The 27,726-nt window shown below is 38.3% G+C and overlaps 1 protein-coding gene across 1 annotated transcript in view; it reads left to right on the top strand.

The window, feature by feature from the left end:
* ADAM22 (ADAM metallopeptidase domain 22) overlaps positions 1–27,726 on the top strand; it is a 140,434-nt gene that overhangs the window by 9,539 nt on the left and 103,169 nt on the right. The window contains 1 exon segment of the mRNA XM_030007955.2: positions 7,857–7,933. Coding sequence (XP_029863815.2) covers positions 7,857–7,933 — 77 coding nt within the window.

The raw sequence follows: 27,726 nt of genomic DNA, 5'->3' as shown, positions 1-27,726 counted from the left end.
TCGGTTGTGCAGCTGCGCACGAGTAGCAGCTCATTTGGGTTCTGCCCACTCGAAACTGCCAGGCATCCTTGGGAGAGGGGGTATTTCATTGAAGAGAGGTTTTCCTTGTTTGAGCCCTTTCCCTCTGACCTCATGCTTCTTCACAAGGAAGTAGGTTCACTGAGTGGTTGCACAGTCAAGTCCTGTAGTATCTAGTGAGATAGATGGAACACATTGCTCTACCGCTGTTGCATCTAGCATTGCTCTTCATGTTCTGTCTGACCCTCTGAGACCTACAGTTGCCGTGGGAGGCAGTGGAAACTGCGGTGTCCCTGTGTCGCAGGGTGAGTCTCTGTTAGCTCTGCTCCCTGTCTTGGTTTTAGAAGTGTGATCTTCGATGGTCATCGAAGTTTTTGTATGAATTATGGCAGGAAAATATTCTGAACTTTACAAGTTTTCATTCATGACTTCACTTTGTTTCCTGTTTGTAACCCAGACTTTATTAATCACCCTTATAATAACCTATTTGATCACACTTTTCCTAGCCACTAGTCTTTGATGAAGAACCTTGTCAAATGCATTTTAAAAACATGAGGTTGAGCAGGCACCAGTTTTTCTGGTTTTGCCCCAATAGTGATCTATTTAAGATCTCTTGCACATTAGTTAAATGTGACCTTTTATACATGAAATCTTTGGCTTCCCTTTCAGAAAAAGGGAAAAAAAAAAAAAAGAAAAAAGGACTATGGCTTCCCAAAAGTTCTTGCAGTTCTTCCTTTTGTTGGGATGTGAAGACTTTCACAACAACAGAAGTTACAGTAATTAGTCTCATAGGAAATCAAAAGTTATAACTAAAATTTTCTTAAAGTCAAATTAATGTCATCCTCTATACATAAAAGTATAGCGAGTATAAGATCCAGTACCACAGGGTTTTTTCTGGTGCTGGAAACAAGTGTTAGATTGCCTCTTGGGAAGCAGCATCTTGCCCATTCAGTTACTTAAATTTGTCCTTTTAGATCTGTGAGATCAAATGGTAGTTCACGCTAGATTTTCTAGCAGTGACAGCCTGATAGTTTTCCTGTCTTCATTGCTCCATCGTATAACCTTGGATGAATTTTTGAGAATGGTGGAGGCAAGGAAGGAGGTCAGGAGAAGTTTTCAGGGGAAAATGAGAATGATTTTTTCTTAGTTTGTTGTAACTGTTCAAAGGTGCTCATGGTTTTGGAGTGCTGGGAGGAGGTCTAGGGTGAGATGTGTGAGCAGATATAGCCAGGTCCATCATAGCTCGGCATCACACCTCTGCAGGACCTCAAGAGGATCCCTGCTGCTACCCAGGCATTGGATCTGCAGTAGTGACACCTGCGTAATACATTGCATCGGTTTGTGCTCAGGACTGCTTTTTCCTGGTGCTGCTTCCCCCCCCCCCCCCCCCCCCCCCAATCCGTATTTCTGGGGACCTCTCTTACTTTACCTTATTGAGTAAATTCAAACAGCCTCTGATTTCAAACCCACAAATAAATAATAAAAGTTCTTTTTTTTTCTTTTTACTATTGAGAAGAATAATTACTGGCATTTTAGAGGTACAAGTAGTCCTTGCTTCTGACTCTGATTTCATTGATACTATGATGTTCATGCAGAGAAAAGCTATTTTAGGTCATGTTTACGACTTTGTCATGATCTTCATCTGCTGAGAGCTGGTGAAACCCCACCAAAGTGAACTGGGCCATGGTGCTGCATTCTGGCTGGTGGTGTTTAACTCTCCCCCTGCCCCACCCTCATTTGGCATGGAGAACAGATATGTGATCCAGGATTCAAAAATGAACACGGACTTCTGAAAGTCTTTTCTTATTTCTAGCTCTTCCTCAAAATAAATGACTTATTTACTAAATGTATCCCCAAAAGGCAGCTGTAAAAGCCTTTTCATGAAACCATGATTCTATTCTGCAGTTTTTTCATTAAATAACTCCCCCCCCTCCCCCAAAGCCCCATAGATATTTAGGTTTATGCAATGGCTAAAAAGAGAGAGCTTGCATGAAGAATGACAAATAGTGATGATTAATATAGTAAATGAGTGCCTATAAATATTTTGAGAATGCTAGGGAAAGTAAAAAAGAGATTTTGCAGTTCTTCAATATGCTGTGATATGTGAATCCAGTTCAGTGACTCTGAACTTTTGATTAAAATTAGATATTTGCAAATGGCAATAGAGAGGGCCTGAGGAAATCATGTTGCATTTCTATTTTGTTGTGTATTTTTTAAAAAAGATTATTTGGCTTGGAGATATTTATTTTTAGTAGACCTAGGCTTATTTCTCAATTTTGTCTCTGAGCAAAGTTTTTATTTTTTTTTCTTCCCAGTATAAGTAGAAAAGTAAGGTTTTGAACAAATTTCTTATTTTACATACAGCAACAATATACTGCATAACTCTGGATTTATTACAACACAGCTGAGGCTGAAAATTGTCCTTTTATAATGTGTACATGTGCTAATTAGCACTGTATTCCTCTACTGTAGCATAAATTTAAGTGTAACAATTATCTTCAAAAGCACAGCTAAAGTTCTTTTTAGGTAAATCTACATAAAATGTTTAGTATATTTTTCATTTAATTTCATTAATGTATTTATTTTGATTTTCCGTGGACTTAATCTTTGTCCTTACTGAAGTTAAGAAACATTCATTTCATACAGTCTTAAAGGATTGTTAACAAGCTGAGGTTTCTATTCTCCTATTAAATAGAAGAGGGGGGGAAATTAAATTAATATCTAAGGAATCTATTATTTTGTACATGTGACTGACTCCCAGAATGTGTGCTATAAAACCTCATTGTCTTACAAGTTCTGAAGCATAGCTTTTAAGTTCTCTCTTGCTATAACATTCTATATTATTTTCTCTCTTGATGCTTTTCTTTTGAGTCTACAAATTTGATCAGAATCTTTTAATTAGAAACCACAATGCTATAAATAGTAGTAAATACAAAATCCTTTACATCAAGGGGCAAGCATATAAATAGGATTTTCTTGTCAATTAAAAAAAACCCCCAAACATTTATCTCTTTTGATAGCAATTGTTATTATCTCTTCCAGCAAAACTTACAAAAAAACATCTAAGTGCTTTATGAAGGATAGTAAGAAACATGTATTATGAGGAATTGTACATTATATCACAACATATTTTTAATTCTCTTTTTCCTTATTTTAATGAGGAAAAAGAATAGTCATCATGTTGTTATGCTGCTTTCAACACCCAATTAATTATATGCAATGTGAGGAAAATATCTAAAATATTTCCTTTCAGAATTCTTGTTAGTTTGATTATTAAAGAAAGTGCGTAGCTTGTAAATGTTTCACTGGTGGTGAAAATATTTGACCTATTTGAAATAAAAATCTTCCAAACATATTGAAGGTTACTACAGTACAGTGCAATGAGGCTCACCTTTGATCTGCAATGATATACGTTGGTTGCAGTTTATGTACGTGTATTCCCTTTGCAGATGCTCATTCTTAAGGGCCAGTTTCTGGAGAAAGCTGATCCCCAGCAGGGCTACTGAAGGGACTGTATCAGAAGTCATGATTATTCTGTTGTGTTTCTTTGTAATAATAAACAGTTGTACTTGGTACTGATTGCCCATCTCCTCTGTTACTGAAGTCATCCCTGAGGCATGGAGCAGGTGATTTAAAATAATTGGAATCGTATCACTCTTGGTTTGGCAGGAAGGTTTGTGTACCACTTTTGTTTTTCTAGGATTCAAGCTTTTAATACTTGTTTTAGATAAAATATCTTTGTGCTTAGTGATTTGAAATAATCCTTTCCACTCCATTTACTTTTGATTCCTTTCAGACAATTGCTGAGATGCTTGAACTTTGCAATATTTGACAAAAGTTAGCTCTTGCGTAGTTGCATTAGATGCATGGGATGCTTAGTGTTTTCTATACAGGGGCTTACAGGGTCGTACACTTCATGTGCCACTAGAAATTGCATCTGAAAGTACTGCAGCTAATTTCAGAGTTGTTATCGATATTTTCCTTCTTCAGTTGCATGACATTAAAATTTCAGAACTTTTGATAACATTGGAGGCATGGCACTGCGCTCTTCCATTAAGTTGTTAGATTCTCTTTTCCTGGCTCTTGTTCATGTTCCGCATTGAGTGCATTTCCCCTGGTCTCCAAGAACTCCCCTTTTATGACTCAGTTGTCAGCCATCAACGTGTCAGGCCTATGGTTGTTGAAAAAGCCTCACATTTTCTGAGAAAGTTCCTTGGTTTAACTGAATGGCATAATTGATTGTCTTGCTTCAGTGGTTTAGAGGGGCCTTTGCAGGTGTGTCTTGCTAATTCTGCTTGAATGAGGTGGTATAGATAGAATAAAAGTACTTATTTCCTTTCTTTAGGTTCTTTTATTGACTTACGTCTATGAGTGTAAGCTTCCTTTGCAGCTGGCCATTTTACCTATTCACTGAGCAGACAGGTACATGTGCTTAAAAATAATGTAGAGTCAAGACTTTTTAAAATCTGTTTCTTTATTTTGTGGTTTTTAACCAGATATTCAGAAGAATTGTTATCCTAAAAAATGTACTGGCTGGCACTCTTAAGGTGCATTTTTTTGTTACACTGAATGAGATCTGTTAGCTGTCATTGAAAGGGGGAATCTGCCTTCCTCTTCATTCTCTCCTGCATGTCCCCTCCAGCTTCTTTCCATTGCATCTGCTCGTGATGTGACTATGTAGTTTATTTGGATCAGCTTATTTGTCTGACAGAAGATGGATCCACTCCAAGTAATGATGAATTTTATGATGCTGATCTGACTTTCTGGGTAGTCACACAAGTCGACAAGGGAGAGCAGGTGGGAACACGTGGCGAGGGTGGGGCAGAACTGTTAATTTTCGGCAGCAGCCCACGGTATGCAGTGTTGCAGTGTTTTAGAACGACATATCAGGGTTGAAGGAAGGGCTGCAATTTCTGGAAGGGGCTGAGTTTGGCTATCCAAAATGTGCATCTTGGTATCTCAGTAGGTTTGAGATACGCTTGATTGCACTTCAGCTCAAACGTAATGGTAAGCTTCCTGGGTTTCCACCACTTGTCTTGGGGGTGATTACATCTGTTTAGTGTTTTTAATCTTAATTTATTAATAGGCATATTCTCCCTTAAATCCACATTGACAGCTTCTGTCAGGGAATAACTGTAGTCCAGGATCACCTCAGAAATACATTAGCCTTGTAATTGTTTATCTTAGAGTCGTGTTCAAGGGAGGAAATTTCCCAGACCAAATCAATATGATGCAAAATACCTAGCAGTTAAAAACCACACCAAACCAAAAAACTCTAGTCGTTTTTGCTCTTATAGTGAATGAGGTGAATACATTTTAATGACAAATGCTACATTTAGTATATGTACCTTTAGAAATTTAAGTTAGGCTTTTTATATTCTTCCTTACTGACGAATTCTCTTTTGGTACTACCATATGGTCATACAGAAGACTTGGTTATACTGTGTACAGAGATCTAAATGATGGCATATGTAGCTGTGTTGTTAACAAACAGAAATAATAAAGTGCTGTAGAATGTTCTTTGCATTTAGTAATGTAACGATGAAAAGTGAGCAACTGGGCTGCCATTACTCCTTTGATCAGAAAGTGGTTGTTGCAGTGCAGGTAGGTAAATGAAGGTTAGTTAAGGTTAGCAGTTGTCCTGAGTGGAACAAGGGAATGACTAAACTAGCATTGGCCCCTTGTACCTTTTTTGGTACTCGTTTTTTGGCCTGTCACATCCTGTTTATGAGCAGCAGGCTAAAATTTCACATCTAGCAGGAGAAGATGGAATTTTAAAATCATTCAAAGCAAACTCTGCTGCCTGAGAGTTGGAAAACAAATGGCAATGCTAACCTGATAATTTGTTGATGGTTGGTTTTGCTGTATTTTTTGTTACACTAGTGGGTGCAGGCCAGAAACAGCTAAATGATGGTCCTACATGTCCGTGGCCTTATGTGCTGTGGGTGTGTGTACATGCTGTGGGTGTCCGTCATTGCAGATAACAGCTGGCTGTCGTGGATCATTTGGGACTAGCTGCTTTTTTTTCTTTAGGCTTTTTTGGATAGAAAGTAGGCTTTTAATATTGATGGTGGTTAATCACTGAAATTATTTACCCAGATAAGGTTAACTATGTTATATTCAGTTAGTTGGTCAAAGATTATACATTTGTTCAAAAGAGATGCTCTTAAATCATCCAGAAATCACAAGAACCGCTTAGTGAAGACTTGTGGTCTGTGTTACAAAGCAGGTTAGGTGTAATGGGGATAGCTGAAATGATATCTGACTCTGTGTGTTGTGTCTACTGAGAGGCCTTCTGAGAAGCTTTCAAGTTAATACTGCATCCTTCTAAACTGTAATGTAAATATGTGGAATTTCTCATCATGCAATTTTGCATGCATGTTCACTGCAGTGGCACAGCTAGGTGTTTTTATAGAGGGCACTCAACCTGAGCATCTTCCAGTAAGAGAAGCTGTCTTTTGGTTTTTTTAAAGGAATCAACTGTTTGTAAATATGTATTCATGGTTGTTGTCTTTTTTATTTATTAATACTCATGCATATATATGGAGACATAAAAGAAAATTCTGCTGTAGGGCAACTAAAAAATGTAATAAACAAAAATGTCATGATTCCTTCGACTTCCCATTTCTTTGTTGCTGTTCTTTTCCAGGGAAACTGGTATTCTCAACTATTAGGGATTTAATGCCTATTGAAAGCCTGCCAGTAGTTTTAGAGAGAGTGAACTTGATGATTCACATTATCCCATCCTGTCCTGTGTTTCCCAGAGTTTTCAATAAATCATTTGTTACAGTTGTACTATCCTGTATTGTATTTAGAGAAGTGTAGTTTAGAGTTGTAAGTGGTTCTTCAGTGTTCCTTTTTAGATTCCTCTGTCTACATGCTTCAAATCTTAATGTGCAGATTTCAGTGGAAAGAAAATAAGAATGAAGTTGAAACTGCTCCAAAATGTCTGAAAGTAGCTTTTCTTATTAATTAGTTAAATAACACAGCTGTTTGTTTCTTGGGAGTTTTCAGGTCTAGAAACAACTGTTGCGTTTCCATTGGATAGTTGAGTATTTTCTTCCACTAGTGCTGGAATAAATATTCTATTTCTGGCAGATCGTGAGTTACAAAGTATTCCCATGTTTGTCCTCTATAGGACCGAATGAAAGCAATTAATTCAGGGAAAATATATGGCAAAGAGAGAAAGAAAGAAAGAGATGTTTCTCTAGCACTCTTTTTTTCTTTGGTTTTAGTGACTGCTCAGGGGTTTGGTGTTTTGGAAGCCTTTTGGAGGAGATGGCTTACAGGGTAGTGGGTCAGAGCTTTATAGAAAATGCAACTAATCAGATTTTAGCCCATTGCTATCGTCTCACTATATGGGCTTACATGAGTGTCCAAATGAACAGTTGATTTCAGGTAATCTCGGTGAGGTTTGTGAGTGTATCCCAGACTGACCAAACCAGTAACGTCTCGGCTTTTTCTCCACCGGTCTGTGTGCAGAGCCAGGTTAAGGAACGAGTAACGCACTAGCCAGGGGAAGTCTTCCACTTTCCTTTGCTCAGGGTTTTGCCCTGGCTGGAGGTTCAAAGAGTAGTTTCCTCCAGTGTGAATGGGTTAAGATGGGGGGCTACTCCCAGTCACAGGCTGTGTTGTTGGCAGTTCTTGAATAAGCCTCGTAGATTCAGAAAACAGATCTTTTGTTTATTATCATAGACTGCTTTGTCCATTTCAATGCAATTTTATTTGGTTAATGGCATATTGTTACTTAGTAAATATATTTAATTTCTGCATTCACAAACCTGTATGATATGTTTTGTTGTGGCTGAATACTGATTCCAGTCTTTTCAATATTGCAGTCTACCCACATTGCTCGAGCCAGCTTCCAGGTTGATGCTTTTGGATCGTCTTTCATCCTAGATGTGACGCTAAACCAGTAAGTAATGAGTGTATCTTACTCTATGTTTGTTCAAGACCTGGTGCCAGTGAAATGTCATTTTCCTATGGAGGCTTTAGAGGTGGTATTATAGCACATATGTTATTTCTAGGCATTGAGTTCATCTGTAGCAGTATATTTTAAGTTCTTTTGTTATTTTCTCAAGTACCATTGTAGGTTTTGATATTCCTGTTGTTACTACTTAGTAGCTATTGCAGTGTAACTAACGTTTTAGTGTTATAATTTCATTTGCCATCTTTCAGTTTACCATAAAGGCAAATTACTGTACTCACGCAGAGCCTCCCTGGATGTTAAAAGATGGATTTGCTGAAAACTGGTAGCTGTTAGCATTTTAATAACCAAGTGTAAAGTACTGGAGATACAGCAATTGCACGACAGCTAATCCTCAAAAAAGAATGAGATGGATAGTTGGGAATGAAGTTTCTCCAGATGCGTTTACGGTCTTTTGGGAACAGAGAAGCATTACAAGGCAGTAGCACGCTGTGAACTTCAGTCTATGAGGAAAGATTGAACAATAGTAAACTTAAAGTGAAATCTGCTGTGTGGCTTTCAGTAATGAGTTTTTGAAGTAGCCTCTTAGCACAGCTGTTTTAAAATAGTTGCTTTGCTTTTCTGTTCTGAAGTGAAAAGAGAATAAATAATATAGTAAATAGAAATGCTTTGTTAAGTAATTCAGCTCCTAATAATGGAACGCAGTGTTGCATGGTTTGGTGTAAGAGTTTGTGCTCAATCACTCCAAGTTTTTCTGCTATAAAGATGAACCGTTTGGGCTGCAGTGGGAGCCACTCAAATTTAAGTTTTTTTCACTTGTAAACACATTTTAAACAGTGGCAACTTCTTTATGTGCACTGACATGACTTAAAAACCACATGTGAATGCTTGCTGGTTACAGATGGCAGAGACACTGTGCTGCTGGAAGAAGAGGGAAAGAGGCTGGTTTAGAAGTATGATTTTATAACAGATGCATTTTTAAAGAATTCTAGAGGAAGAATTTTCTGCTGAAAAGCACCAAATCCTCAACATTGAAATGTTTGTTGGAAATAGCAGTTTTGTATGCATATTTATATGTTACTGAGGGTAGGGTGCACAAACCTGTTTTTACTTTGGGTGGTAGATTAATGGTGTGGTCACAGTTAGTTTCTGAAAGGTCAGGATTGTCCTTACAGTACGAATTTCAGGTCATCTTAGTAAAAGCAAACACTTTTACTAATGGTATATGAAAAGGCAAGTTAAGGATGAGATTTTATGAGCTGCCACAGTTCTCTGTAGGTGGATTTTTCGTTTACACACATGTATGTATGCACATAAACACACACACAAACGTGTATGTTTAAAATTTGATTTGTTTTGAGCTGGATCCCATTTCCATGTCATTCTTTTATTGTCTTTAATGATATTAGACCCGTATTTGTATAAGACTGTCAAAATGTATCCTTATTGTTCTTAAGAGTGCCAGAATCCAACTTAAATGTGAACTTTTCTTGAGGAGCTGTGCTTTTTATAATGTGAAAAAGTCCTATCACAAGTTGTCCAAAATGAAAACAAGGCGGCTGCAAGGAAATTAAGATGTTTGGCTTCTGTCATGATATTTAAATGAACATTTGAACTACTTCTGAAATAGCATTTGCAGATCATCAAATAAAAAGAGGGCCAAGTATAGCAGAGCGACATTTAAAATGTATTTTTAATTATTATTCCTGTGAACAAATTTGTTTCATTCAGAAGGCTGTATGTATTTTTCTTCTCTTGTAATTCTTACTCTCCCTATTATATTCTGTATGTATTTTCTAAGGGTCCTGAGAGAAAACCACTATTTAGCCCACAGTAGCTTTATAGTTGAAAAGTAGTTGAATTCTTGTAAGGAGCAAGGTTCAAGATTTTAGTTTTCCTCTGGAAAAAATATCAGCTTACTACTTATAACTGAACCTCTGCTAATATCAAAAGCATGCTGAAGCAGGCCCCTGTGGTAAAATTAGCTCTTATGTGTAATACACATTTGAGGAATGTTAAAGGAGGTATGGGGGACAGAGGGGGAGAAAAAGTAATTTAAAATACATAGGTTATCAGAAAGGAGAGACTCTCCCTGGCTCTGTCAGTTTCCTTTCTTGCAGTCTCCCTGTTGTTTAAAGGCTGGTGTGTATGTCTTGTACATCTGAATGTATCTGAGCGTCATCTCTAGTTACAATGTCAGTGGTGGTCAGTCACAGCGCAAGTGTTCGTTCTTCTGTATGGTTCCCCAATTTATGGAGAAAAAAAGTTCGAAATTAAAATGATAGTAGCAAACAGAGAGCTTTAAGAAAAAAAAAAAAAAAAGCCCCTGACCCCTAATGTCTGTCTGCAAATAGATTTTCTTCTTTTGCTGCTCTCTTTGGGGGCATTATTTTCTCTATTCTCTTCAAATTCATCTTTTTATCTGAGAGTCAGTTTCTCTGTTTCCTCCACTGCATTTGTCTGTGCTTTGTTATACATCCCCCTGTTATGTACCCTTTTGTATTTTGTATTCTGTTGTGTTTGTGTATTTTTCCATCTTTGTTCTTACTCAGTTCTCCAAAGAGTTGCACATTTCTTTCTCTTCTTTTTCCATCAGGAATAATTGTCCCCTCTGCCATCGTCATAGGTGCCACACAACTTTCTTGTTTTTCTTGCAACCTTTTTCTTGGCAACTTTTTGTACACTTTGACAGTTGAAGCTGGCAGAAATATTTATGGTCTCCTACTTGTCTCTCTTCCCCCATTACCTGATACCCTCTGTTTTATCTCTTCACTTCACCAAAGGAGATGCTACTATTGAATCTGGGTGTTAGCTGAAGCAACTGTCCTTTCCTAGTTCCTTCCTCTGCCACCTCTCACAACAGTGGCCTCTCACCAAAGGCTGATCTCTGCAATGAAACAAGCTGGGAAGATACAGGAGCAGGGCAGGGAAATCAAAAAGCAGAGCTTACACTGACATTTCAGACATCAGGAAAACTGAGGCCCAGGAGGGGACTGTTCTGCCAGTCCTAGATGCAAGTGAGAGAAAGGAAAAAAAAATTTCCAACTGGCACTACAGTGTGGCAGTTTAATTTAGCATTGAAATCTGCGTGCTTTCTTCTTGCTCATTTTGGATCTTAACCAGTTTTGAATGCATATTTGTTCACATTAAATGCATATGTGAGATACGCTGAAACATTACCTTGAATGCTAATAAAAAATGATGATAAAAAGCTGGTATAATTACAATGTAGTTTCCTTTTTTGCAGTGATGATGGTATTTTCTCCACATACATCATCATTCTTTCTCTCTTCCTTTTTTTCCCCGAGTTGCCATAGCATCTCTACAATGAGCTTTTTTTGAGATAACAGTGTTTCTTTTTAAACTTTTTTTTGCCTGTTCAACTGTCTGAAGTATTTACAAAGGAGCTTTCAGATCGAATCAGCTGTATTTTTAAAAGGTTCAATCCCTTAGGCAAAGGTTAGGGACACATTAGTTGCGTCGGTGTGTTTATGAATCCATTGCCGTGGTATCCTTATGCGTTCAGAACTGTATCTAATGGAGCTGTTTTCTGTGGCCGTCTTCATTAATGCTGCCTTCAGCATTAGCAAAGCTGGGGCCTGACCGCTGGGCTGCGCAGGCGGGCGCTGCTCGCAGCCTTCCCTCCTTCAGCCTGCGTCCGGCTCTGGCCATCGACCCAGAATGGTGCAGGAGTTGCATAGCAATTAAGTGTGCTTATTTATTTGTTTTTCAATTCCTCCCCCTTGAAGTTTTTAATGCTGTGATGGCTCAGCAAATGACTATTTTTTTTCCTGCAGAATATTTCTTCTTAAATGTAGCCACATGACCATTTACACTCTCATCTTGGGTTGTAATTATGTGATTAAACAGCAGAGCTCATCAGGAAGCGGGACATGTTTCCGAAAGCATCTTTGAGGCCCTTTTGGTCCTGTGGACCACGTGGATCTTTCTGAGGGGACCTGGGCCAGGGCATGTTCATCTGCATGTGAAGCAGCAGAGACCTTACGGCATAAGGGCCCAAAGCAGCAAGCTGTGATCACGGGGTTGGATTGGGAAAGAGCGTGCTGCAAGTTGGATGATCAGAAAAACTGCAGTATCTGTGCTTGTCTGGAGTGTGGACAGGCCCTGGCGTGGGGTGACCACCTCAGGTTCACTTCGTGGTAGCCACGACGGGCAAGAAGGATGATCAAGGCCCTTCCTAGCTGCAGCATCATCCTTCATACGAGGGCTCTGGTGTCTCCTGTCACGGAGACAGGCAGAGGGCATGTCTTGAGCCTGCGTGTGAATTGTGGTTACTTCTGAGGTGCAGAGTGGACACCAGGTGCCCTGCTAAGGAGACTCTTGGCCTTCAGAAAGCTCCGTGGGGCATCTGTCCACCTGTGTGTGCCCTGGCTCCTCATGCTATAACAGGAAGAGCCCTCCCCGATCATGGCTTTTTTTTCTGTGAGTGAACACATCGATAGCCTGAGATCCTCATGTTTGTGGTGACAGGGAAGTACTCTGAAGGCTCATGAGCATAAATAAGGTTTTCAAGTTTATATTCAGCACTTCAGGACTGCTCTGTCCTTCCTGGTGACACTCAGTTGCTAGGATGGAGCATGGCTGCCACCTGCTTTTTCATCTTGCAACACAAATTTGATTCCTTTGGTCCATGTATTAGTGGAAAATAATCTATAAAGTAGTAGTAGGCTGGGCAAGATGTGCTCAGAAACCCTACCCCTTTAGGAAGCTCACACATCTTCTGTTCCCATCAAGTGCCTGACCGTATGCTGGAGGAGTACTGACACTGGGTATAAATCGATGGTCATGACGATCAACGACATTCAGAAGGCTGAAAGATTTCAAATGAGGCAATTTTTATAAACTCTGCTATTACTCTAATCTCTATGTGGAAAATAAATGCACTTTTCATTTATCAAAAGGTAAAAAAAAACCTTTGGCAAAACCAAAGAAGCTTCTTCAGAAAATATGGGTAGGTATTTTAGTATATTTCAGTCTTAATTTAAATTATTTCTGGTTAGTGATACTGGAAGGTTCCTGGCACTCCAGGAATTAATTATTTTGCCTTGCCACTGAATAGTTTTTGCAGCTTATGCTGAGAAGGATACAGACATTCCTCGTGCCTTGTGGGGAATGTTTATTAGGAATGTCTTTTAACTAGAGTTTCGCAAACCTTACAGACTCAGATCGTAAACTTCATCAAAAAATCCTGAAAACAGAAGCAAAATAAAAGGCAGCTTGACAGACAAGTGCCAGCTTTTTCACGAGACAAACTGCTGAAACCTTGCCTGTAATTTCTCTTGGCAAATGGTCTCCAACACTAATATCAATGTGTCATGTAAGCTGTAAATGAAAAACATATTCCTAAACTTGCTCTAAATTGTAAACATTTGGCTGTGTGGAATTCAAAAGGATTAGCTTCCTGATGTGGTTTAAAAAATGCAGTTATACCGTTACTGACTATTATAATTTCTGGTAGTCTTTCTCCTGCATTGCCAACCGTGAGTCTCATGCTCCTTCTGGTCACCTGCAGTTCGGGTGAGTGGTTGAGGGGCTCCGCGTGATGTGACGTGACATGACCTGCTGGGTTGTGCTGCCGGGTGTGAGAAGACCCGTCTGCCTTTTCTGCTCTAAAAGTACTCCATGCTTTATGATCTTTGTTACTCTTGTAATGACTCGCGGTAAACTGTTTGGGTAACTGCATGTGGTAATTGATGGTCAGATCAAACCTGTGGAGGAGCAGCTCTTCCTTTAAGCTGTTTTGGGTCTCCTTAAAGTCCAACTCAATCACTTATTAGTTATTTTAATGAATGACTTGGGTTCACACAATCCCAATTGTTCTCACTAGCAGCTGGAATTTATTGGGATCGAGGGAGTTCAAGCTCTGTTCACTTTTCTTATTCATGCCCTGTGCATGCAGGCTGAGGAGCCCCACTTGGGTACGATCATATTTTGGTAATTGATTCTTACTTAAAATAATACCTTTTTTTTTCACCATATGAGAGTGCTCTGAAAATTGTAATATTTAGTACCAATTTACAGGTAGCACTATATAGAATGGGTTCAGGTGTTCTGAATGCATTACTGAATCATGTTCTGCCCTATTTTTGAATTATTTGTTAAGTGATGTTTATCATGTGCTCTGTGATCAGAACCCCAGCTGACCCAACAGGATTGTTCTTTCACAACCCTATTTTGGAAAGTCATTCTTTCCCCCTTCCCAGTCTCTGACAGAAAAAATTGGTATGGTCATAACTGCAAACCAGAGTTAAGAAAAACTTTCTCCCTCATATTGTTGCTTAATTTCAGAGGTTGATTTTGTTCTCTGGGAGGCATTTATTCTGCACCTCTGTTTGTGGTAGCATGCTTTGCTAACACATATTTTGCACAAACTGTTTTTGAACGGCTTATATTTTTTTTTTATATTTAATGAAAAATGTCAGTTCTGCAGAGATTTCTTCCAACTAATTCTGCCTGGGCTAAAAGACAAAGGTAAGATGAAAAATCAAGGTTTTACTAGTGTATCACTAAACATATCCTGAGGCTAGGGAGAATGCCTGGGATTATGCAGTTAGACTTGTGTAGCATCATCACTAAGGGTTCCTGCCTTTTGTGTTGTGGTTTTTTTTGGTTTTTTTTGTTTTTTTTTTTTGGTTGTTTTTTTTTGGGTTGGTTTTTTTCAGTTTTGTGTTGAAGAAGTATGGGAATGAAGAATTTGTCAAAATATAAATTGTTTGAATAGTTAATTACCCTCAATGATAGAAGTTTGAACATTAGTTTTAGACTGAAAAAGCCCTGTAGGATTGAGTTTTCCTCCCACCTTGGTATGTATAGCATTATCAGCCTTCTTTTTGTTATATTAAATAGGTTGAGCTCCTGGATCTTTGATAAAATGGCACCTTTTAAGTCCTTTAATAATTTCTGTGCCTTTTCACCAAACTCACCAGTTTGTCAGTATCCTTGCTGAATTGTAGACTCAGTACTGCATTTTGGCAGCGTCACGTATAAAGGTAGCACAACTTTCCCATTTCTAACTAATACACCTCTTTACGTAGGTCCCAAGATTTTCTTTTTTCTTTCTTTTTTTTTCTTATTCTTTTGTTTTTTAAAAACTTGCTTCTTCCAAGCTTAGAATTGACTGTTCATTAAATATGAACTGTGTTCTTTGATCTTACTATATCATCACTATTGCTATTATTGAATTTGTAATCCTGTACGAGAAAAATATCAGGTTACTTTGACAAGAAAAAATTTCCATAAACCTGTGTTGATTATCAGTAAGTTTAATACCTTCCTTTAATTTGCTCTGTATAATGTTCCATTATGCTTAAGACTTCTTTTGGAAAGGGTAAATTGCTTTTGATAACTCCATTACATTTTATTTTTTAATATTATAATGTAGTTTTAGGTTAACAAATTTGTGTTATGATTATTCCTCTATTACTGTCAATAGATTTTTTTTTTTTGTTGATTTAGTACCAGCTCTTGGTAAAGGCTGTTGAAATCAACACAAGTTTGCAACTGACTTCAGTTGGATGGGGATACGGAAAGTCGCTTGCAAGTGCTTAATTGGCATTCTGGTTAAAATGAGAACAAAAAAGGTAATTTGTTTCATTCACCTATTATTTCCAAGTGTGTCACTGTAACGTAGTTCTAATCACCTGCGAGAGAGTTACCCTGATGTTTCTGAAACACCACTTAAAGCTCAATGGTTTGTGACTTCTAAGTAAAATAGCACTTGAAAACATTTATATGTGTATACAAAATCTGTGCATCCCCTCATAAGATACTTTCCTAGCCCATTAAAAAAAGTTTCTGAAAAGGTCAGTCCTTTGTTTTCCTTTCAATGGATGTGATAAAGAATATTTTACTGCTTTTAGGTAATTGCATTCATTGGAAGCAATATTTGTTAGTTTATAGTATAGTAGAGTAATTAAAACATATGGGATTATCAGCACTGAGTAAATTGCCTTTCCAGGGTCTGAATTTTTTTGACACAAAAATAATTATAGAAAATATATTACTGTGTATTTGTGAGTGTGTGTGTGTAGGAAGAAAATGATTAATTATTCTGGAGAGATATTATCATTCTATTACTATAATATTTTTCTTTCTTGATGATATTCCTTGGATTACCAGATCACTTAGGAGCTATGTATCTTATACACATATATACAGAGATACCTCATATGTACAGATCAATCATGTGCTATATTTAGCCTCTTCTTTAAAGTAAAATGGCTTAAACTAGGGAAAGAATCAAATTGCTTAACATGTTTCAGTGCCTCTGAATTTATCTTCTAAGTGCCAAGTATCTCCAAGTGGCAGTAACTTTAACAATCAAATGACCTCTAGCCATTATGAAAGATTTTAAAAGAAAAATTAATTGTATTTTTGATTTAGCCTTTGCAAAGTGACTATGATATGCAAAGTGTAATTTCTGGATTTACAGTTGAAATGGAATTATATCCTCATATGCTAACAATAGTTTGGGCACCAGAGTCTTTACTTGAATGTTTGGATTGTATATACATTAATGCCACTTCTGTAAACAATATAAAACAAATCATTGACCTTTCCAACTATTTCTATACTTGGTTGTGGTTTAACAGCTAGAATAGAATTTGTATTTACAGAAGCAAGCAACAGCTATACAAGTTGGTCTAATAGAAGCGATTATCTTTTCTTACTTTTCTGTCACTTAGATTCTCAGACCACTGTGGCTACAACACTACTACTGTCCTACGAATTGTTACATATAAATACTAGTAAGAGTAAGACATATGAAGAGGGTAGTAAACAGGAAAATGCATGAACTAGAGTGTGAATAGCAGGTATTTTCTATGCTGTCACTGATGGGGCACCTCCTCCGTGAGTCAGCAGCCTTCCTGCTGATACAGTTTCCTTCATGTGCCTCTCCCTGTGCTGTCCAGCCGCTCTGCCCTGTTTTTTACTTTCTCCTTGAGAATTCCTTTGGCATCATGACCTTCTGTATATGTGCATTCAAAATAGCACTTACAGAAACAGAGGAAGTGCTGTAGGCCTTTTAGCTTGGGGCTCAAATACTTTCCTCAGCTAAGCAGTGAAATGAATTGGAATCCCCTTTTTCTAGACAAGGAGTCAAGTGATGCATGGAGCTAGGAATGAATATATGGTGAATGAAAATAGTAGAAATTATTAGGCTTTCCGGGGGGGAATTGGAGGACCTAACGGATGGCTGAATAACCATCAGCATACAAACTCACGGTCTTTAATTCTGCAAGATCATTACATGAGGAATAGGTTATTCAGCCCTCTTCTACTCAAGATAGTGGTTCTACTTAAGAAATGTGTTTTTAGTCCAGAGACTGAATCAACAGGCAGTATTAAAACAATATGTTGTTAACATATGGAACATCTTACCTGGCAAATAACAGTGCTCGACTTGTGCACACAAACTCTGTTGCATCAAAGCAATGGACTCGTTTGCTTTCTTTGCAGTCTCTATTACAGATACAAGGTGCTACCTATGAATTCTACAGCTGTTTGTTTCTGTGGTTGTGTGAGATTTATGTAGCATTTTTTAATGTGTATTGCTAGTGAGATTCGAGACGGGTGTGCTCACATTTGCTCACTCAGTGGCTGGAAACAGGCTTCTTTTGACAGACTTTCTGTATGGTGTGTAGTCTTTAATGTAATTGTTTTCATTTGGTTAGGACCTGCTAGTGGGTAAAACATCATTTACAGACAGTTGTGTCATCTTAATGCAGAAAGTTTGTTTCCTTGAAGAAAACAAACCAAATTCTGCACTTTTGTTTGAATGGGTTTGTGCATGTTGCTCTGATTCTCTTCCCTGCTGTCTTGGCATGAGAAGCGCACCCAGTGTAATGACCCATCCGTATGGGGAGACTTCCCAAAACATGCACGAAAATCAGGTTTTCAAATCCTGGAGCACCAATTAGCAAATGCAAATGTGGTAGGAGGACTACTGATCCTGCCCATTGCCCAGTTTCCCTTTTGTCAGGGGTGCTGTGGCCAACGAAGCCAGATGTGCTGCTCACCCGTTGGGGTTTGTGTCCCGTCACACTGGTACCACAGCACCCCGTGGCACCCTGGGCTGAGTCAGGCTTGTTGCCTTTTGTCAGAGGGTATCCCCCACAGAGGATGCTTCTAATTTGTAGACAGGCATGTTAAAAGTTATTTTTTATAGACAAGTATCTTACTGGTAAACCTTTAACTTCTTGCATATAACCCAAAGATACTCTTATCCTGTTGACGTACTGTAGCTCAGGGTTGGCTTGGCTATAACCTGATCCTCTCTCAATTCAAACAGCTGGACTCATTTGATACTTGCCAGGGCTTTGGACTTTACAGTCTGTGATTCATTGTTACTGTGATGCTTCTGTAATGGCCCATCTAATTCCCTGTTTTTTTCAATTATATGATAATCAAATTTTCCTTTTAAAAAATCCTCTGACTTGAACAGAACTCAGTATGTTTCTAAAATTCTTCAAATACCTAATTGTTTCCTATTTAGTTTTAGTTCTTTGTTGTCCACGTTCCATTACGAAATAGTAGTAGATGAATGAAGCAATGAGAGATACCTTATTGATACTGCTTATCAAATAGAGCATTAAAATCTGTGTTTTATGGAAGCATGGAACAATTTACTTTGCACCAATATATTAAGAAGTTGTTTAATGAAATGAACCATCAGGTAATGCTAACAGAAACACGGAGGTATGTGGCTGTTCTATGGTACGTTATTGAAAAGAACTGGTTTTTTTTAATCCCTTTTCTGTTTCTTTTCAAGTGTTTTAACGAAGGAGTACGGAATCTGCTTGTATTACCATAAAATACAAATAAATTCATGTAGGCCAGAAAAGATCCCTTTATCAATTCACTGAAGGACTCGTTGTATGATAATAGTTCTATTTCTTTAAAAAAAAAATGACAATACAGTGTTAGAGAGTATTTATCATCTGTCCTCATTCTGTTCCATTTACTTTATTTCTACCATCCCAAAGGAAATAAAATGCTGTCATTTGGTGTGATACACAGTGAGATGAAGGAGAAGAATCATCTTGTACTTTTATTAAAGATGACCTACAAAGAGATATTTCTTCTAAATTGGGCTTCTGCCCTTTTTTGAGATGTAAAAGGTCAACTGAAAAAAAAAATACAATTTTTTGCTCTTGATCATTCTTCCCTTCTTTCTCCAAGAAATAAAACCACTTAAAATCCAGCTTTTAAATAGCCAAATTTATTTTTATCCACTGTTGTTTACCTCATATCAGATCTCCTTGTTCTTACTGAAGAATCTATTGGGGAGGGTGTAAATGTACAGGAAAAGTTACAAATGTACAGGATGTACTCATCCCCTAAAGTAAAACACCTCCTGATGATATATTGAATATGGAAAGCCTAAATATCAAAGATGTGAGATTTGCCTCAGAAGAACAAAATGAAAGCATTCATGTCCAAAGGACATGACAGATTTTAAGCCCCTTGTTGCGTGTTATCAAATATACCATAGTGACAGTTCTGAAACTCTAAAACATTGTAGAGATTACTTAATACATCATTTTAAAAGAAAAAAAAAAAATCACCCTGTCTCTTTGAAGATTGTGCATTTTTGGTATCTTTTGGTTCTGCCTAAGCCAGCCAGCCAAAAAAGCACATCTTAAAGATTTTCCCTCTACATAGCAGTTAAGTTAGAGTAAAACTGTGCCTTTTCTCACTGTAAATGTGATACTCGTGGCACCCATTCAACCTTCCTTTCACAGAGACAGCCTTGGTGGGGACAGTAAAATTATAATTGTCTCTCTGCTTATTGTTGGTCTTCTAATGAATCACACTTTCCCTTTGTTCTGTCAAATTTTGATAGTAGTCAATGAAGTTATGCTGAGAGAAAAGGAGGAAAAATGAGCTTGACGTAATCTTTCTATAAGGGAGTTACACATGTTTTGAGAGCAAAGAAGTAAGAAAATTCAGAAGTATCTCCACTTCCTAAAGGGACAGCTATTTCTAAATGTCACTGAAGAGACAAAAAGCTTTTGTTATGTTGCCATGTGTTTTAGCGTCACCTCTGTTTTTACTTAATTGTAAGAAGCAAAGGAATTCTAATGACTTTAGAGACAGGAATCCGTCCAAAGGTGTCAGATTATCAATGCATTTCTGCCTGTGTCAAGTGGCCAATTTGATTACAGAGGAAACTTACTAGAAATTAGCCAAAGAATAAATTTGGTTTATTGTACTTCACTCTGGTAAGTTGCTCATCAGTAAGTGGAAATCATGAAACATGAAGCTGCAGAGAAACAGCAAGATCAAGCTGAATATGATACTGTAAAGAAGCTGCCAAGTCTAGCTAAAGAGATTAATATAAATACATTTCCAGTGTTAATGAAAAATGGTGGCTGGAGCTTTTCATTTATATACGCACAGCCTTTGCTTTGGTACAAAGTTAGAGGGTTTCTTTTGTCTTTCTCTTTTTGGAAGAATTGTTAAATCTTACATTACAATGTATTTTCTGGGTGAGCTTGCTGATCTTTAGCCTGTACTTATCCATAATGATTCTTTGATCTTCATTTCTTTTTTGGTATAAGAGGATGTATTTCTCTTTGGTGGTTTGCCAGAACATCACTGCTAATGGATTTCTGGTGTGCTAGAAATTTTACAATAGGAACAGATATAATAATGTTCTGATGGCCTGCAAATATGTGATGTGTTGCCACTTGAATTAGGCAGCTACACTGTACTCATGTTTTGCTCTTCCCTTTGCCTGTCTCCTTAGATAGGATGCGGGAATTCAAAAGATGCAATTCATCACTTCTTATTGAATGTGTTTATTTTCCATATTTGGTGGTATGACTGGGATAATTTTGCAGCTGGGAATCTGAAAGACTAGGAGCTGATACTAATGAATTTCTGCCATTCCCTTGATGACCACATTCTTGGATGCATGTGTTTTTATGGGTTTAGAGCTGTGAAGGTCATTTGAGTTCACCTTCATTCCAGTCCTGCTCTGTCTGGACAGCAGAAATGAAGCACTGTAGGCCCACACATACAGGTTTGCTGGCTGATGCCATTTCTGCCCTTCCCATCAAAGTTTGATTTAAGTTAGCCTGGTAAGGTCTTAACCATGTTTGAATGTAGACCTTCAGATACTGAGTGTTGGATTTCACATGGTCATTTGCTACTTGTCACTAATAATTCCTGCTTCATTTATCCCACACATTCACAGTTGGTTGTTTCACCAGTATAAAAACTGAAATGTGACCTGTGGGTTTACCTGAAGGGCAAAAGATGAGCCTTTCTTTATGATTATGCTTTTAACAAATGATTGAACATTTCACATTAAGGCCCTGTGTGGTTTACCCCCAAGAGCTTGACAGATAAAGCTACTGGTATCAGATTTCAAGGACAGAGTACAGTAGAGGGTTGGTGGTAGATGTCTGAAAAGAAACAGATGATGCTGAGGTAGGGAGAGGTGGTATCATTTTGCGGTATTGATGCCAACAAAAATGTGGTGAGATAATAAACTTGCTTTACTAAATGTATATCTTTTGGGTTTGAGGCTGCATTATCTCAGTGCTCAGGCACTTACTGTGATCTTCCCGCTTGTCTGATCTTCTTGAGGGGCTGAAGTATTTTCCTGCAGACTGAATACAACTCAGTGCTGAGACGTATTCCTCTTCTTCCCTACATGAGGTGTATTGAAACACTTCAACAATTTTTTTCTCTTACCTGGTGATCTACAAATACTTTGCCTTTGGTCTTTGCTGGGGTGAGAAGGGATTGCTCGGAAGAAAAGGAGAGCATGGCCCATAACCATGCCTTTCTCCTGCAGAAGCAGGTAGGGTTGTCCCACCACCCAACCTCTCCTCCCTGCAGAAGCAGATGTAAAGTTGGGCTGGAGTGGGATGGATTAGGCCTCAGAGAGTTGTGAAGTGCACAGCAGCACAAAACTAGTGTCCTGGTGACCTCCTTTGTACTGGCAGCCAGTGGCTTTGGTATCATGTACGTTGAGAATTAAGATATTGCCTGTAACAATGGTGGGAACAGTGGGGAAGAAAGTGAAGAAGTGTAACTTTTAGTCTTTGGGATTGCTATATCTTTCTGGGATTTACACTTTAAAATTAATTTGAATTTTCAGAACTTGTTTCAAGAAATCCTAGTTCCTGTGCAGGTACATACTCTCATATAGCATAGAAGTCTTATCTTTAAGAATAAAGTTTCCAATAACCCAGTGCATAAATATCCCTGTGCCTGTGCAGGGCTGAATGCTGTGGTACGTCATGTGCTTTAACACCAGATTTCACTGAGGCACTGTTGCATTTCTTCCTGAGTGACCTGTTAAGTTTTTAAACATAACTTTTTATCTTTGTAAGCTTACTCTGGCTTTTATTCCTGGATGGACTCATCATTGTAACAAGAGCTTGTCATTAACTATTTGAAAAGTTTTATTTCTTTTCCTCCTTCCTTAAAATCTCATGTAAATGTTCACTGAAGCAAGGGAGAAAACTTCACTGAATGTCTCCTTAAGCTGCAGTGCAAGTTAAATTTGAGGGATACCAAGCACTCACTGCTTCTATTGACTTTTTGGACTTTGTACAGAAAATGATCTTCAATCAAAGAAAAAAAAATAGGGCAAAATTTAGGTAGTCTATTAATATATATTTATCTTTGAAGTGTTGTGATCTTCATCTTGGTCCATGCTGTAATGCCAATGGATTAGACCAGTACAGTTCCACTATTAGCTGATTGTATAATACAGTTGGAATAGGTAGAGGCTGTCAGAGGGTCCAAAGAAACGTGTGTTATTTGACAGTTCATCACAAATAGCACAATGAATTGTATTACTAACTTTAGTAACTTCCTCTGTGCTTTTTTTGTAATAAACCTATGTGTATATGCACACACGCATATATATATATACACACACACAGACATATGCACAGAGGAGTATTTCTGCCCTCCCTCTCTCTTTATAGGTAGGTCTGCATTTAAGACTTTATGTAATTCTTGCATGGCTCCTGTTTCTAATAGCAGCACAGAAAGACTGTTATTTACAATAGAATTGTCTAGACGTTGTCTGAGTGTGCAGACAATAAAGCAATGTAGGTAATGCAAATTCTGGACTTGGCTTCTCATGTGGGAGATGTACTTGAACACCTACCTCCTAGAAGGATTCTTTCAAATTTCCTGCTTTCCATTTCTGTCCCACCCACCACCCCAAACGAGCAGATTGAACAAGAGGCACTTTGGCACTTCAGAGGAGTGAGATCTTTACTACTTTTATTTCTTTTGCAGATAAATTCTAAAGGGTGGTTGCTTTTTTGGGAAGCAAATACTCTGCTTTTATTTTGGTTTCAGTTCTTGCACCTTGATAATCATGCAGATAATTCCTGAGAGCAACTCACATTTCTCATGAAATGAGCATGAGAAAACTAAGGGAATTACTGCTTAGTCCTTGCAAAGCCTGTCATAGGAAAGGATTTGGCTTTAACTACATTAGTTTAGGACAATATGACTAAGATTTTTTTTTTTTTATTCTCTCTGCACCTCTTTCTGTCATGGAGAAATTAAAGCAGCAACATGCAGACAACATGCTGACACTTTACTATGTCAGTGGTAATAAGAAAAGTATTCAAACTGACCTTCAAGAAGGAAAAAATGTGGACATTTTCAATATTTTTTGCTATACTGCAAGGAGCTTTAAACTGTTTTCAGAATTATTTGCAGGCCACTGTAAATCACTGTGGACATAATCCTTTTGCCCCATCTTGCTGATAACACGAGTTCCTTCCTACTCATACCAGGAGAAGGAAAACCACCGTGGTGCTACCTAATTGACAGTGTGGGACTTGGGGGAATGGCTGGGGAATGAGCAAGTCATGAGTTATTCTCCATACTGTTGGCCCACTAGTCCTTCAATATTTCTAGGCAGAAATCTGCTTGTGAATTCAGATAGCTTAAAGATGTATTAATACTCTTTTGTGTTGTGTCAGCTCTGTCACCCCAGCAGAAAAAGGAGAAGATGCTCATGGAATTGCACCCGGGCTATGGCAAACTAAAGTGCTCCTGCACTTGGACAACTGCTGCCTTTCGGTTCTGCTTTATCCAAACTTAATAGCTAGTTTTCAGTTACGCATTTCTTATTTTCCCTATTTAGACTTGTGTATACCATAAAATAAATGTTATATGTCAAATTTTGCTCTTGGGTGAACATTAGTAGCTCTGGTTGACTTCAGCAGAAGCTGCAGGCAAACATCCTAAAAAAAGAACTTGGCCTTGGATCTAAAATCCTTTTTGCTGCATGCTATATTCCAGGAATGTGCATCTCCCCTGTTTTCAAAGTACAGCAGTTACCACCATTGTTAACAACTCTCTTTCAGTTGTCCTCGGCAAAGCCAAACAGAAGGAGCTAAATACTATATGGGAATAAGAGGCCAATGTTTGAGCACCATTGAGATCCCAGACCCCGAGATCAGCTGACACCTAACCAGAGCGTTTAGGGTTTTTAAGGGAGAATGGACAATTAACACCCTAACCAGAGAAGAATGATCTTAAACACCAGCCATCTATAGAAACTGCTATAGATATGCTTACTGGGGTAGTGTAAGTGTTTTGTATAATTTTTAAGCTGCGTTTTTATGCATCATTAATGTATTGTAACTATGTAGTCACGTTTTCCCTGGGGTTTCTGAATGTGGCTAACAACCTCTGCTGTGGATTAGTGTTGTTACTTAAGGGAAGAGGCAGAGTACCAAGATGGGGGAGGCATCTCTTAGCTGTCAGCGGCAGAGCCGGCAGAGGAGCATATCAGAAATCAAGAATCCTTTCCCCTTCTCTTAGACCATATGGCAACCAAAATCTTCCAATTCACTACAAAGGAGCCATGAGACAAAGGAATTTAAATTGCCAGTCAAAGACTAGGTCAGAGGAGGGAATAATCAATATACAGAGGAACCACCTGGAGAAGCTAAAAGGCTGAAGCTGCATTAGATATTTCCCAACAGATACTAATAATGATTTTATGCTGTTGTAAATGGGTAAAGCAGGATTGCCTGCTTGCTGGTAAACTGGGAACGCTGCTGTCAGTAAACTGAAGCTGGAGTAAGAAACGTTTCCATGTTTCTACAAGTTTCCCCATTTAATGGGAAGAATTCCCAGTACCTGATGTAGGGCTTGGACCAAATTTGCCATCCCAGCTGGGGGCCCAGATAGTTGGCTGCATAATTTGCCTTTCAGGCATGATGGTTGTGTAGTATGTATAGCAAATCAAAAGCTTTCAAAAAAACCAGTGTTTAGAGCATTGTCCTGGGTTGCGAAAAACCTGATTTGAGGTTTCTTCTGCAAATGAGCCTAAGTAGACATTTTTAAAACAGGTCTGCCAGCTGCCTTGTTTCCTTAGGTGTCTATTATTGTGTGAGAGTTGATACTGGGTAAATGCTAAACTGAGATAGAGAAATGCTTCAGTAACCTGTGGCAGCTGTTGAGGGATTAAGCAGTTGTCAGTGTGAGTCTGAAGAACAGCAAGGATTTGCTGGTATAGTGACTAAGAAAAGTTGCATTAAATTAGAAGGTGTGAACAGATAAACTCCTGTTTACGAATTGCCGGTTTTTTCCTTCTTTGCTTTTCCTTACAGATACTTCAGATATGCGTTGAAATAATTTTTACTATTCAAACTGTGACCCTGTTCCGTAATTTGGAAATAAATGGTCATATTCCCAATTTGTATAATGAATGGGTAATGAGATTATTTTAATATAATACCAGGGTTAGTTTTAGTGGTGTGCATGAATGCTGCAGTTTGTACTTTCATCGACGCTTGGTGTAATCATCAATGAGATATTAAGGATTGTCTCAGGACAATTAGTCTGTTAACAGGGGTTTCCAAATAGAGTTTGTTTTTCTGGTAAAGACCCTTAGAAGCCCTCTCTAATGCAAGATTGAGCAGTCCTGTCCAGTCCCCTTTCTATAAAGGTAGTTTTCTCCCTTAGTACAAATTTAATGTCTTCAGGGTTATTGGGGTTTTTTTAACTGCAAAATGTTTTTAAAAGGTTTTTTACAAGTTTTTAAAAGTTTTTTAAAATTTTAGAAGTTTTTTAAAGACAAAAATATTTTAAACACAAAATTCAGATATGAAAAAAACAGCATTAAAATAATGCCAGCACCCCCAAAGTGACAAGCTGAACATCCAGTAAGAAACCAGGAGAATTTTAACCATTTTTGAAAAATGTCGTCCTCGTTTTTCAGCCAGTGCCCAGTTCTGAATAAACAGGATCTTACAGTTTTCAGCTGACTCTTCCCTTGTCCTTTAAGGAGGTTTGGTTGCTGGAATATCACACAGGTTTTGATCTCTTTCAGCATCAGTGCACCTGTGCTACAGAGGAGCAGCTGCTGCTGCTGCCTTGATACGGTCATCTTCCTTCTCATGCTGGTATTGCTAGTTCTCAGAAAGCTTAGAAAATGGCTGCTTGCTTTTTCTGTCCTTGCTGTAACTTGGTGCAAGCATTTACCAGTCACCACTATTGCTTCTTCCATGGCATCCTCTCTATGTCTATATTGCTCCCATTGATCGAATTTTTCATTATTCAGTCTAATTTTTGAGAGAGAGAGAGAGAATACATCCTTGTTGTTCTCCTGGTATCGCTCAGAGCCTGGCTGTTTGTTGTTAACCCAGATGCTGTTTTCTGCTTGTCAACAGTCACATGCAACACTTTGAGCAGTATAGCTGGAGAAGCTTTAAGTTTCAGTGTTTTTCAGGTGCACTGCATTTTTCTTCAGCTCCATGATACTGAATGTGATGGGTCTCTGGGATTAGACACTTTTCAGCTTTGGGGAGAATACTTGATGCAGGAAAGTATGCCCTTTACTCAGGTGCCCCTTGGAACTTTTACAGTGTGAGTACCACAATTACTTGGCTTGACATCAAGAGCAGAATGACATTGCTCTAGCAGTCTCACAAATGATTTTTTTCCAAACTCCTCCTCCTCCTTCCCTTGGGACTTTGCCTGACTGTCTTCTTAGGTCGTGTGCTGCATTGTCTCTTCTCACTACAGTTGTTTTTGCCCAGGACATCAGGCCCAGGACATTTGTGTCCCTCAACTTCTTTATGGAATGTAAATTTCAACTTGCATTTGCACTTGGAAAGAATGAACTGTCTCCATGCTGGAGACACAGGGATCTGAGTAACCAGAGGGGTTTTTCGTCTTGCCCTAAACCTTTGCTGAAAGTTTTAATGTGGTTCTCCTGACTCGTAAATTTGCCTATTTTCCATTTATTTTTAATGTGTTATTCCTTTTCCTGGCATTAACTTACAGCTATTCCTCCAGCCATGTCTCTTCTCTCTCAGTGACTTTCTCCTCTGCTTTTTCTTCCCATTTAAGGTCTTCTCTCTTCCACCAATTATGAAATTAGATTAATGAATTTGTTTTTAATTACTATTTTGGAATCTTTTTGTACATGTATTTACAGTGTTGTCTTAATGTGTTTTATAGTACTGTTGTCTCTCTCTTCTCTAAATAAGAATAGTACTTTTTCTTAGCTCTTAGAACTATGCAGCTTTTAATGCTGTTTTTTGGGGGTGTCTCCGTGACAGAGATTGTTATCAGCAGTACCTTCCATGATCAGTACCTTCCTTCAGCAGCCCAAAATCAATTTGCAGGTACCATGTGGTATCTGCTGCACTACGGGGTTATTGCACTCTGTACAGATATTGGTCCTTTACCATTCTGCTAAAATACTGCAGATCATATTTCTGTTCAAAAAGTGGAGATTTCAAGGTGACCATATA

This window comes from Aquila chrysaetos, chromosome 3 (assembly GCF_900496995.4).
Source record: "Aquila chrysaetos chrysaetos chromosome 3, bAquChr1.4, whole genome shotgun sequence".
In the NCBI taxonomy this organism is placed as follows: Eukaryota; Metazoa; Chordata; class Aves; order Accipitriformes; family Accipitridae; genus Aquila; species Aquila chrysaetos.
The sequence above is the reverse complement of the archived record's forward strand: the minus strand, read 5'-3'. Positions and strand labels throughout refer to the sequence as shown.